Source organism: Phalaenopsis equestris, unplaced genomic scaffold (genome assembly GCF_001263595.1).
Source record: "Phalaenopsis equestris unplaced genomic scaffold, ASM126359v1 Scaffold000399, whole genome shotgun sequence".
Taxonomy (NCBI): Eukaryota; Viridiplantae; Streptophyta; class Magnoliopsida; order Asparagales; family Orchidaceae; genus Phalaenopsis; species Phalaenopsis equestris.
In genome coordinates this window covers 1,451,007-1,463,785 of record NW_018164841.1, presented here as the reverse complement: position 1 = coordinate 1,463,785, position 12,779 = coordinate 1,451,007, and the positions used below count along the sequence as shown (strand labels likewise).

The following is a 12,779-nucleotide window of genomic DNA, read 5'->3' as shown; positions in this document are numbered from 1 at the left end:
TATTTTATATGCGATTTTGCAAAAGCAATGCTTATAAATGATAAGCTCGATATTGTACAAAGTCTACGTCGATAGTAAATATTTCCCCTCCTTTTGTTATTTTAACAACTACATGGTAAGTCAAGACTATAGCTCTAAAGTTATTCCGAAGAGGTCTGCCAAAGTAGGAATTGTACATATGAAAGAAAGTACACAATAGAAAAACTGAATGTATAGCATATGCATCCTGCCAATCGATTAGAACCTTTGGTGAGATGACGATTTTGACTTGACTTGCTAGAAGAACACATCCTTAAGATTTGCTATAGATGACTAATTGAATTGGTATATCAAACAGGTTGGCCAGTTTGATAAGCCCAACTGATTAGTTTAGCACCAAGCCGAGCTATCTTGGTCAAATTCACTTGGACGAATTATTCGGTTGGGATGTTGTGTTAAACCAGCAAATTGAAGCTAACTTGCAACATGACTTGAACCCAATCCAGGAGAGTTTGGCAATACACGCTTAAGACTGCAAAAGAAAAATTGAACCAAAGAAGAGTTCACACAAGCTTTATCTTACTAGAGTTTTATTATATTTTTGGTTTGTTAAAAAAACATTGCACTTTCAGCTTAGGTCATTAGGTAACCAAGCTTTATTGAGCATATTGAGTGTGAAATCATAATTTGTAATGGACCATATATTAAATAAATAAGTACTTTACTGAACAATTTGTATTTAATTATTAAACGATTATAAGCGGGTCTAATTGAGTCAATATCGGTTGTCATGTGAATTGCCGGCTTGCGCGTAATGGAGCACGTGGTCAAACACACTGAATCAGGGCCAATCAACTTTACAGCCTACCTTCTGCTGGAATTTCTGTATGAAGTATAGTCGAACTCCTATAATCGAATCTCTTCGTTATACCCACCACGTCGGTAGATTTATGTAAACATTTTATCAGTAATAATTACATCTTCTACGAAGATTTATAGCTGGAAACCGTCTTGATATAATTTTATAATACCATTATGTAAGGAATCTCTTATGTATTTTATAAATCTTAAATTATATAATAGTCATATGAACTTAATATTAATATTAAGAAAGGTTTTTAAATTGGAAGATTTTCATACATACCACTCAATTCCTGTGTATTTACACATCTATTACCTACACTATCAATTTTTGCATGCATGACCCGCTAACCATGCATATAAACGAGCGCTTTTTAGAAGTTAAAGTGATGATATTCTTTGTAAATACATAGTGATTGGGGGGTATGTGTGTAAGTGCCCCTTTTCAATTTCATTCGCCTAAATAAATCTCTCCTTTATGGAAAAAATTACGTAAAGGAGAGATTTCAGGAGGTTACAACTGCGTCATACCTCATGTGGCACCTGTATCTTCTAATAAGTTCCGCGCTTCTGTTTTCATATACAGATAGGTTACAGAGAGGTTACAGAGGATATAATGCAGTTATAACCTCTTGAAATCCTCCTTGTAACCTGTTTTCAGGTTACAGACGTACGCAGCTCTGCGTACGTCTTATGTACGCAAATTTTTTCCCTCCTTTACAGAGGTAGAAGACATAAAGGGAATTAGTGCACTCAAGAGCTTGTTCCTGTTGGAGTTATTTCCCATTTATTTAAAATTAAATAAATATGACAAATTTAAAAATTTATCATAAAAATCAAAATGGAACATTAACTTATTTATTTATGTTTATGAAAATTTTTGTTTGTTTTAAGTAGCTCATTAAAAGTCAATTAAATGTGTAATTAATAAACAGTTTAATTGCTTATTTAATGACATTTTTTTATTTTAAAATCCTTGAACTATATCCATGAAACAAATAAAATCAAATATACTGCATTGCCATCAGTTCAAAATTTTCTTACAGATTTGAATGGAAGAAGACATGGCTGTACAAAAACAGTACATAAGCTTTGGGACTCTTGACTCGCAACACTTGATGTTTCAATGAATAAAACTTATTGAACAGGAAAAGAATCATCTTCAATATATCACGAAGAGGAAGAGAAAATTGAGAGAAAGAGATAGAAAGAGAGAGTATCGCACAATATAGAGATCAACGGCAGCAGCAGCAGCAGCAGGGAGAACTGCTTATACTGCAGCCAAAGGAATATACTTATAGTTTACCAAGGAGTAGCACAGTAGAGAAGAATTGGAGTAATCTAGCTGAAGATCAGAACACGGCTCAGGGAAGACATTCTGAGAGAAACCTGAAACATAGGAGCAATTCCATGAAGCCGAAACTTCAGTGGGTGCCACGGTTATGTTAACATTTGAGAGACAAATGGCAGTGAATGGATCCTGCTCAATAGCATACAAAGCACCAGCAGCAGAGACATTAGTACCAAAAACATTCTTAATTGTAACTCGATTGATCACCGGAAGTGCGTCTGAATCATAAAAATTGTCAGGGTGTCCGCCGCAATACCCGGTGAACTGAATTGCAGTCTGAACGGAATTCATCTCTGTGTCGGATATAAGTATGTCTTTTATGAAGCCACCACGGCCTCGGGTTGTCTTGAAGTTGATGCCGACTTTCGAGTTGTAGATATGGAGATGGTCGGCATGGATGTCGGAGATTCCACCTGACATCTCGCTGCCAAATGATAGAGCGGAGCCAAAAGGAGCTTGGAGGAAGACATTGGTAATTTGGATTTTGGAGGAGGGTTTAGAGTAGGAGATTCCATACTCATCCCAACCACTCTTGATGGAGATTGCGTCATGTCCCACAGCAATGTTGCTGTCTTTAATGCATATATCTGAGCTTGAATCTGTGGAGTAAGATCAAATGGACAAACATTAAGTATTCATCAGTGTTCCCAACTTTAGGATTCTTCTATCTTTACACAGTTCAGAAATATTAGGAGCAATTACATGCATATTACCCAATTCCTATGTATTTGCATATCTAACATCTAAACTTAATTTTTTTATATTTATACCACTTAAATTTTTCATATCCCATAAAAAATATAACTATTTTATTTTTTGAGAACTTTTTCATGCTTAGCTAAGGTGGATATATGTTAAATACATAGGAATTGAGTGTTATGTATATAAAACTTCCAAAATATTATGTTGCTGCAATAGGATAAGAGTATCTGAGAACACATGAGAGAAGTTTGAAATGTAATAGTTCCTGCTACAGTTCTTCCTAGAAAGCTCAGTTGAGAAAGTCAGGATAATCTATTTATTATTGAATGGTGACAAAAGGAATGCATGACTTGCTAGTATGATGGCTAACATTTAAAAATTTATGATAATAATAAAAAATGAAAAGATAGAAAAAAAATCAGAACTGATTAGACATTATCAATCAGGGTTGCCTTGCTGGAAAAAAAAAAGATATATAAGCCTGCAGAATAAAAGTGGTATTTAGCAAGATATCTTCTACAGTAACAGGATCAACAAATGGATAGCCAGAGGGTCAATAAAACAGAAAAGAAAAAAGATTATATGTTTGGCTAAACACACTATCGGAAGTCGGTCCTGTTGTTTTGGAAAATTACAATGGTTGCCATTGAATCTTTTAGCCTTTATTTTTTCGTTTTTTGCCTGGATTGCATCTAGTAGAATGAAAATGATAAAGAGAAATGAGCCTAGAAACAGATATAGCGAAATAAAGGATTAGAAGCTAACCTGGAACAACACCATTTGTAAATGGAGAATCTGAGGGAGCAAAGACTGTTATATTATGAACCTCTAAGTTGCTGAAATACATCCAAAAAATGCTATTAAGTTAACTACCAATGCAAATACATTTAAAGGCAAAAAAAACTTAGGAACAATGAATAACATACCAAAAATTTTCCTAAAACGCACCTACAGTAAACAGGATGAATGGTCCAGGCCGGGGGATTTATGAAAGTCAAATTTGAGAGCAAAACACCTTTAGAATTCACAAGCTCAATGAGGTGAGGTCTACTATAGTTCAGAGTACGGGAATGGAAAGAGTCCCACCAGACAGAACCCAGGCCATCTATGATTCCATTATCCCCTGTTTAATAAGATATAAAGAGCATGAGCAATGGGCTTAAGGAAGAAAATATAAACTTAATATGGTAAAGAATGCGGTCTCTTCTCATGCCTGTTATGGCTATATCTGTCAAATTGTTGCCATTGATCAAACTTAGATATCTCCGTCCAGGAAGTTCTATTCCACGGCCATATGAAGGTAAAGGCTCAGCTGTAGGCCACTGTGATAGGTCCTGCAACAAAAGGGAAAAGAAAAAAAAAAACTTGAATAAACTGAAGAAAGGTTAATTTCAGGAAATAGTTCATAAAATTGCTGTATTTTTCTGTAGTAGAATACAGCAGCATAGTCAATACTTGACTCGAGGTTCTTCGATTTTGAGAACAGCTATACTCATCAAATAATTTCACACGAAAAATAAGATTAGGCATCTTTGCTCCGAAGAGTATTAATTGGTCCGCCTAAGCAGTGCTGAGCACAATCCTTCTTTCTTTTTTCTTTTTTTTTTTTGTGAGTGTGTGTGTGTGTGCAAGACCTATGAAAGAGTAGATAGAGAAATTTTTCTCCAACTAGGAGGCTACTTTCAAAGTATACTCTAACTTAGTTATCATTAAAGCCCAACTTTCCCAAAAAAAAAAAAAAAAAATCTCATTTTTTATATGAATTTGTTACTCTTTGACTCAATACACTTTCTAATCTTTCATAGAATAAAATAATTCCATCAAAGTCTATACATGCTTAACAAGGAATTTGTGCTTATACTATAAAAGCTTGAAGAAGTGTCAATTATATGCAATAATTGTATTATGGGCCAACATAATTAGGCATCATTTGAGAATCATAGAAGTAATGATTACTTAATTGGTGAGCAATCACTACAAATTCGTCCAATTCCTATATAACAACATCGAATAACTGCAGGACTCGATATGGTAATCATAACACATGCAAAAAACTTAACATAAAAAAGCTTCAGCTTGCACATCACGCAAGAACAAAATAAAGATTGAAGAATCAAAGCCAGAACAAGCCAAAATGACCTGCGTCCCAATTATGACAGCTCCTCTGTCAAGAAAGAGAGTGAGGTGGCTGATGAGGTTGAAGCTTCCAGTAAGCCACTTTCCTTTGGGAACATAGAGCTGAGCTCCACCTTTGTCAGCAAAAGACCTCAGATAGAAGATGGCATTCTGAAAAGCAATGGTGTTTAACGTCACTCCATCGCCAACAGCTCCAAACTCAGTAAGAGTGACGCTATGGGGCCTTGGGGCCACCGTTCTTTTTAATTTACAAGCCCCGTCGCCATCTTCAATACCCTTGATGGAACCAGCCACTGCTACAACCAGTAGCAATGCCACCTAATGTAACAAAAAACAAGAATGAAAGCAAAAAAGTCAGTTTTTTTTGGGCAAAAGTACAAACAGTTCACGGGTATAAACCGCATCTGACTGAATTCGCAAGCACTGAAATTCCTACAAATGTAACAGTGATCAAAACGTGATCTTGCTGGAAATGAGAAATGGGTAGTAAATTTGTATTATGGGCAGCATAGATTCTCAGTTTTTCTCCAAACAAAGTCAGCAAAGTTGGTAAAGTTTTTTCTAATCCACTTGAGAATTCAGTAAAAAGAAGAGAGTAAGTTAACAGGTGACTCAAAAATTGAGTGATTGAGCGACTGAGGAACTTGCTGTGATGATCATTAACAATTAATCTTCAGAAGATTTATGCTCTTAAACACAAAGAAAGTCCTTGTCGGCGAAAATCAATAGCATAAAAAACATGTTCGGACCTAAACTGTTAGAAATAACTCATTGTCGGCAAGATCCAAATCAACAAGCAAACAGATAATAGAGTAAATCTTTTCGGAATAAATGAATGGAGAAGTGCGAATTAGATGAAGAAAGAAGAAATGGAGCAAAAACACTGATCACTTAGAAAACACGGTTAGTGAAAAATCCAATCAGTAGAGAAAGACGGCGATTTTCAGGAAAAAAACAGAAAAAAACCGAGAAGTAACAAACAGATCAATGAAACAACGTACTTACTAGCCTCTTCATGCGGCGAAGGAAGGGATGACCAGAATGGGCGGAGAGCAGAGGAGAAGACGAGCAGAGAGCAGAGACAAATTATTTAGAGGAGTAACAGAGGGCGAGGCGAGGGTGGTGGAAGCAAAAAATGAAACTGGTAAGAAGCTGCCCAGCTCATACTGCCAAAATCTGAAATTTATATAAGGACTCATTTGGCTATCTAGAAGTTATATATATATATATATCTAATATAAATTTAAAATATCACTTTTAAAATTTGTATAAATTTAATTCCTACTAATATTAAATTAAATACAATTACCAAATATACTAATTTATTTATTTTGAAAAATATTATTGTTATTATAAAGAAAAGGACTTGCGCCAGCTTTCTTATAGCTTTTAATTTTTGATAGATCTAATTTTCAGAACTAACTGTTTATCATATAAATTTTTACAAAGCAACCAAAAATTAGCAATTAATAGATATTTATTTATTTGTATAAAAAATAAAAAAAAGTATTTAGATGAATACTGCTCTATTCCTATATATTTACATTTCCAACACCTAAATTTTAATTTTAATATTTATACCATCCCAATTCTTATATCACATCAAAAATATCAAATTCACATTTTTGTTGCCTAAATAAAATGACTTGTTTATAAATGTTAAAATTTAAATGTTAAACATGTAAATACATAGAAATTGAGTGATATTTATATAAATCTTCCAAAAATGAAATATGAGAAAGTTTTCTCAAATATACCTAAAAGAAATTTTTTCTACACTTGAAAAACTTGAACTTAGACATCATGTTACTGTGTTACAGGGTTACTCATTAGTCATAACAAATAAATTATTATACTAAAAAAATAAATAAAAATATTAATTTATTAACATTCATCATTTGTTAAAAGATATCTGACTTGAAGCAATCAAATGAGCAAAAAAAAAGGCTAAATAAATTGAAATATTTAAGCTTTTATCCAATGGATGGCTTCCATTTTTGAATTCATGGATCTCAACAAAATATTGAAGGAAAATTTTAAAATATAATATAATATGCACCACGGAATTTATATGAACTCACCAAGAAATTTATATGATCCCTCATGAATGTAGATGTATTTTGGATAAGAATTTTTCTATATTTAAAATCAAGATCATTTAAGTTATATATTTAACAAATTTATAATTAAAGTGAATATCTCAACATTATAAGCCTAATGACACTGAAAGTAATATTTGAAGTATAATAAATAATATATAAGTTCTACATGTTTTTAGTCAAAAGCAACGACTCAATGAGAGGAATCCAACAGGCCTAAGATTACTAAATTTGGATGTTGTTAAGACACCTAAATACTAAAATAATTATCTATGAACCATCTGATAGAGTGTTTCTAGATTTTAATTCAATTTATCAAAACCTCTCTCTCAAAAACAATAAATAAGCCATCATTCTTCATATGGAAAAATAAGGGAATATTAGAGTGAACGGACATCCAAGACATAACTCTTGAAGGCAAATGCAGGTGAACGTCAGCCAGTTGTTATTGATCTCCACCAGTGATTGTTGTGGCCAACTACAATTATTATGTTTACCTGCTATGGTTTTTGTAGCCATAAGTTATGATTTTTATAGCCAATTATGATTGTTATAACCATCAACTACAACCACTGCAGCCCAACTATGATTGTTGTAGCTAAACTACTAATACATACTAGTAGCTATCAGTTTTTGCAATCACTTCTTCCACTTACTAGAAGAAGAGTCAGCATGTGTACTTTTAATTTCCCAGCATATTACATTAATTACTAGGTTAGGCCTCCTAGTTATTTCATGTAAGAATTTTGATTGCCACTTAAATGTTTATCTGTTTATGTTCTGAAAAGTTATATTGAGCGAAGGTTTAAGGTTTATTTTTGTCGAGTATTTTTAGCACTCAAATATTTTTATATGTAAGAATAAGATACATTATTGAGTATTTCACATAATATATTATATTTCTATTATTTAAAGAATATATTTGACTGTACTTGCACGGTTAAAATTATTTTCTAATAAATAATGAAAAACTTCATATATATGTTGCAAACTATAAAGTCGGATGCATTTGAAACTTATTAAATTTACATTGTGATTAGTATTATATATAAATTATTTATACTAATATAAATTCAACATTTGTTAAGGCCCTCTTAATATAATGTTATCAGGACGGTCTGATACATTTATTTATAAATAATTGAACTATAAAAGTATTATGAAATGAAAATAATCATAAATGATCTAATGCATTTATATCCTGCTAAATAAAGCAATTACTTAGATTTATAAGGTATTTAAATATTTTGAGTACTTAAATATCAAATATTTAAATTTCTTCCTGTTTTAACTTTTCACATAAACTCGGCTATTTAACGAGCTCGCTTGTTGAGTTTATCGAACTACGAACTTGAGCTCAAGTTCATCGAGACTCGGCTTGTGTTGTGACAAAAGAGCTCATCATTTGAGCTCGAGCTCAATAAACTGACCCTTAGCTAATAATCTCCACATTTTCGTATAATATTGTTGCCAAAAAGTAGAAAAATGAATGGCAAATAATATCCATTACTAGCCTATTAAATTAAGGGAAAAAAAAACTATGCTCATATTTGACATCTATAAAGTTATAAACGGAAATTTATATGCATAGCACTTAATTCTTATGCATTTATTTATCTCATCGGGTGTAAATGAACTGAATACGAACGAACAGAGCTTGTGTTAGTGTTCGGTTCGTTTGAAATTTAGTTTGTTTGAAATAAGCCCGTTTTTGAAATTGTTCGTGAAGTCACTGTTCGTGTTCGTTTCTCAATGAACGAGCCGAACACTAGCTGTTCGCAAACAACGAGCCAGTTTGACATCCCTATTTAAATAATATATTATATTAATTATATAACTTATATTATATAAATATATAAAATATGTATTAGTATATTACTAATATAGTATATTAATATATTATTATTATTATTAATTTATTACATATTATAATTTATAAAATTTAATTTTTTAAAATATCATAAAATTTTTATATATAATTATTTAAATTATTTTATATTTAAAACAATAACGGTTCAAACACGAAAATTATTCATGTTTGGTTCATTTAACTAACCGGACGAAAAAAATTTGTTTGCATTCGTCTCGTTTACTTATTGAACGATTCGAACACGAACTCATTGACGAACTGAACACAAATCGTTCACCGTTCACGAACAACGAGCTTTTTCGATAGCCCTACCCAAACATTGATTTTTACGAGCTAAACACCTTTCTTATTTTTGAAAAATTATATTTAAAGATGGATTACATTATTTCCTATAGCACTAAATTTTTTTGATGAAAAATAAAAAATCAGGTGTGAGATAAATGAATGCGTAAAAATTTGATGTAAATTCCCCAACTATAAATTAATGTTAGAGACAGACCACATGAAGAGAAACTGATTTGATGGCAACGACTCTTTTTTTTTTTTCTTGTTTTTTTTTTTTTTTTTTTGGAAAAAATAAAGACTCTTCTAAGGGCCTGTTTGGGGTAGCTTATAAATGCGGCGACATTTTTTAAAACGCTGCCTAACCGTTTGGTTTCGGTGTTTTTGAAAACGCTGCCTATCTCGTTTTGGTTTTTTACACTAAACGCAGGCAGCGGGTCGACCCCCGTCTGCTTATCCCGAAACACACAAGCTGCCGCAAGCATACCCTAAGTACCATTTTATCGGCTTTCCTGCAAAAACCACCACCTGCCAAATATAATCAGTACTATTGAAACTTAAGAGTGCGTTTGGGACAGCTCGTGCTTTTTAGGATAAGCAGCTTGTCCTGAAACGCAACCCGCGGGGCGACCACTCGGTTCGACTCACGGATAAACGGGTAAAACAGTACCGCGGTATTTTCAAAAATACCCTGCACTTATAAACTACGCCAAATGGGGCCTTAATAAATAATGTAGTCTTCCATCGTTACGTTTCACGTAATAATTAAATCATTTCCTCAGAGCAGTTAGCCGATAACTTTGCTAAACTGTAATCCACCCTTCTATTTCAATTCTAATTGTTAAATTTATAACTGTATTTTAACTCCATGAATATCTCAAATTGAACTCAATTAATATCCGATCATTTTCTTAATTAGTCGATAAATAAGTTCATTTATTTATTTTTAACTCAAACATTAAATAAACCTATCATAAACACAGTCTAACTCTTTATTTATATTCACCAATAAAATTATTTTTTAATTAAAAAAATAAATTAGTGAATGTTATATATTAACTTCAATAATAGCTCATATTATATATTTTTTAAATTATATTTAATTAAGAAATTTTTATTTAATTATATAATTTTAGCAATAATATATAATTATTTAATATCATTAATACTTTTAGTTAATATTAATTATATTAATATTTATTTATTAATTAATTAAATAATTTATTGACTATATTCAATCTATCATACTTTTTAATATTAATTAGTTATCATTATAGAAAAATATAATACCTAGTTATTGTTAATATAAATTAATTTTATATTATTATTATTTATCTTTAATCATTATGCCTTTACATAGTGTCTACTCAACACTCAGCAATAAGCCTAAACCAGTCTTTTTAGCTTTTGAAGCTTTAACTCCTATGTTTGAAACAAAATTCCAGATAAGCATCCATAATATCTTTCAAATTATGTATATAATATCTTTCAAATTATGTATATGCCACCAAAATAATTTATTTATCCTTAATGAATACATATATTACATTCATGCAACACTTTTATTTGTTTTTATGTAAATGAAATAATTTATTATACTTATTTATGTTCTTCCATTGCATGAAGCTTGCTTGGAACTTATATACTATCTTATTTAATTTGAGTAAAATAGTTATATATTAATTAAAACTTTATTCAATTGTTTGTTTGTTTGTTTAGATTTCTAAAATGTTTTTTTAATGATTTTATATGAAAAGCCACGTATTCGTTTGAATTTTTTAATTGTTTATTAACTCATTTGAATACTCGTTCAATTAATATAAACAAATCAAGTACAACTATCTAAAAATTAAAACATGTCAAGTATTAACATACATGTTGTTGAATCGTTTTAGGACGTAGGGTATTGTATCACTCGAAAGTACATATAACTCGATAAAGATCGTGTATTTGTGGAAGAGAGGTGGAAGAGAGAAATGGATGTGAGGTTTAAGAGGTCTTATGGATTATGTAGTGAGCTTGAACCCTGAGAAAGCATAAAAAATTTATTTAGGGGGGTTTCTCAAAGTACAATGTTCGGGGGAGAGGGGGGACACAAAGATAGAAAGAGAAACTTTGGGAAAGGATTCGGGATCCTCTCCTCTCAACTTGACTTCTCTTTTATGCATAAAGGTGAAAATAATAGAAAATACACTTAGTACAGTGTGACACCTATCCATGGTGTCTTGATGAAGAGACCATGATGTGGATGCCACTCAGCATCTTTAAAGAAGGATAGACCTGCATCCTAACTATAATGATGGCCTTCCCTAGTAGTTTTCCCTTCATAGGTGGCCTTGGTCACTTCTTATGGATAGAAAAATTTCACATACTTTACCAGGTGGGCTCAATTCAGCCACTTCGACAAGTGGGTTGATTAAACCACTTTAAAAGGAAGGCTTGATTCAGCCACTTAGACAGGAGGGCTCGATTCAACGTACTACTTTCTAGGTTAAAATACACATAGAAAGCTCATATTTAGGTATATGGTCGTATTTGTGTACACATTTACTATCTCAATTATTTTGGCTCTTTAATCAGGTTTTATAAGAAGCATGAGAAAATGAATATCTTTTGACTTTCTACAGCTATGTGAATCTTTGGTTGTCATTGAGCATAATTACTTGGAATAGATATCTTCAAAGTAAGAACTCAATATAATTCGAGAATGGATCTTTTTGACATGGGGCGCATCGGATTTTTCCTATGAGGAATTAAATCATTCAAACTTGTCAAAGAACCATGAAGGACCTTCACTTGGGGGCACTTTTGTTCTTCAACTACAGGGAGTATTCTCTTGATTTACTCTGGTGAGAGATAACCACCTCATCCTCCGAAGCCTTGGCTCTCCTACTAAAACATATTATTCCAGTTCCTCGATTCAGCTTGCTGAGATCCGTTAAATACAAAATCCATGACTGTAGAAATTCAATTTATTTAATTCGATCGATAAAGTTGTATTTGTTCAAGACATGTATTTGGTTGTTTTGTTGTCATGTTATTTGATATATCCAAATAAGAAAATACAAAATAACTTGATAGTCATGAATAATATTTGTTACATTATTTATTAAACTTTACTCTCTTCAACGTTTAAGGAGAGAATTATGCGTTATGCTTATTCGGAAAAGAGATTGCTCAATTAAGGTTATAAATAAATTTTAATCCATACATGTTGCCCACGTTCATCGTCACCATCATCGGTCTTCATTCATGTTGGCTCAGTTTCATCGTATTCGCGTCTATCTTCATTGATGTTGGTAGGATTTGTTATTGTTGTTTTCGTGGAGTCACCGATTTGTTACCTTTTACGTTACTCTCTTATTTAAATAATCTTACATCTCATGTCATATGAGTAAACTAAGATATGAGGAATTAGAGGGCTAGGGCTTTGGGTTTGGTTTGGTCAACCATGGGTCTAGCCTCATTGGAATGGGCTCGGGTGGCTCCACATGGCTAA

At 32.1% G+C, this 12,779-nt stretch overlaps 1 protein-coding gene across 1 annotated transcript; it reads right to left on the bottom strand.

The window, feature by feature from the left end:
• Positions 1-1,830: 1,830 nt before the first annotated feature.
• LOC110026756 (probable polygalacturonase) lies at positions 1,831-6,225 on the bottom strand. The gene is made up of 6 exons (XM_020727857.1): positions 6,035-6,225; positions 5,033-5,347; positions 4,107-4,227; positions 3,842-4,016; positions 3,659-3,729; positions 1,831-2,790 (listed from the first exon to the last, which is right to left on the bottom strand). The coding sequence occupies exons 1-6, from the start codon at positions 6,044-6,046 to the stop codon at positions 2,111-2,113; spliced, it is 1,374 nt and encodes a 457-aa protein (XP_020583516.1). The 5' UTR covers positions 6,047-6,225; the 3' UTR covers positions 1,831-2,110.
• Positions 6,226-12,779: the final 6,554 nt, after the last annotated feature.

Coding starts and splice junctions, on each gene's coding strand:
- LOC110026756 (XM_020727857.1), bottom strand. Junction 4,228..5,032: donor CTGTCATAATTGGGACGCAG/GTCATTTTGGCT, acceptor CTTTTGTTGCAG/GACCTATCACAGTGGCCTAC. Junction 2,791..3,658: donor TACAAATGGTGTTGTTCCAG/GTTAGCTTCTAA, acceptor CTTACTCCACAG/ATTCAAGCTCAGATATATGC.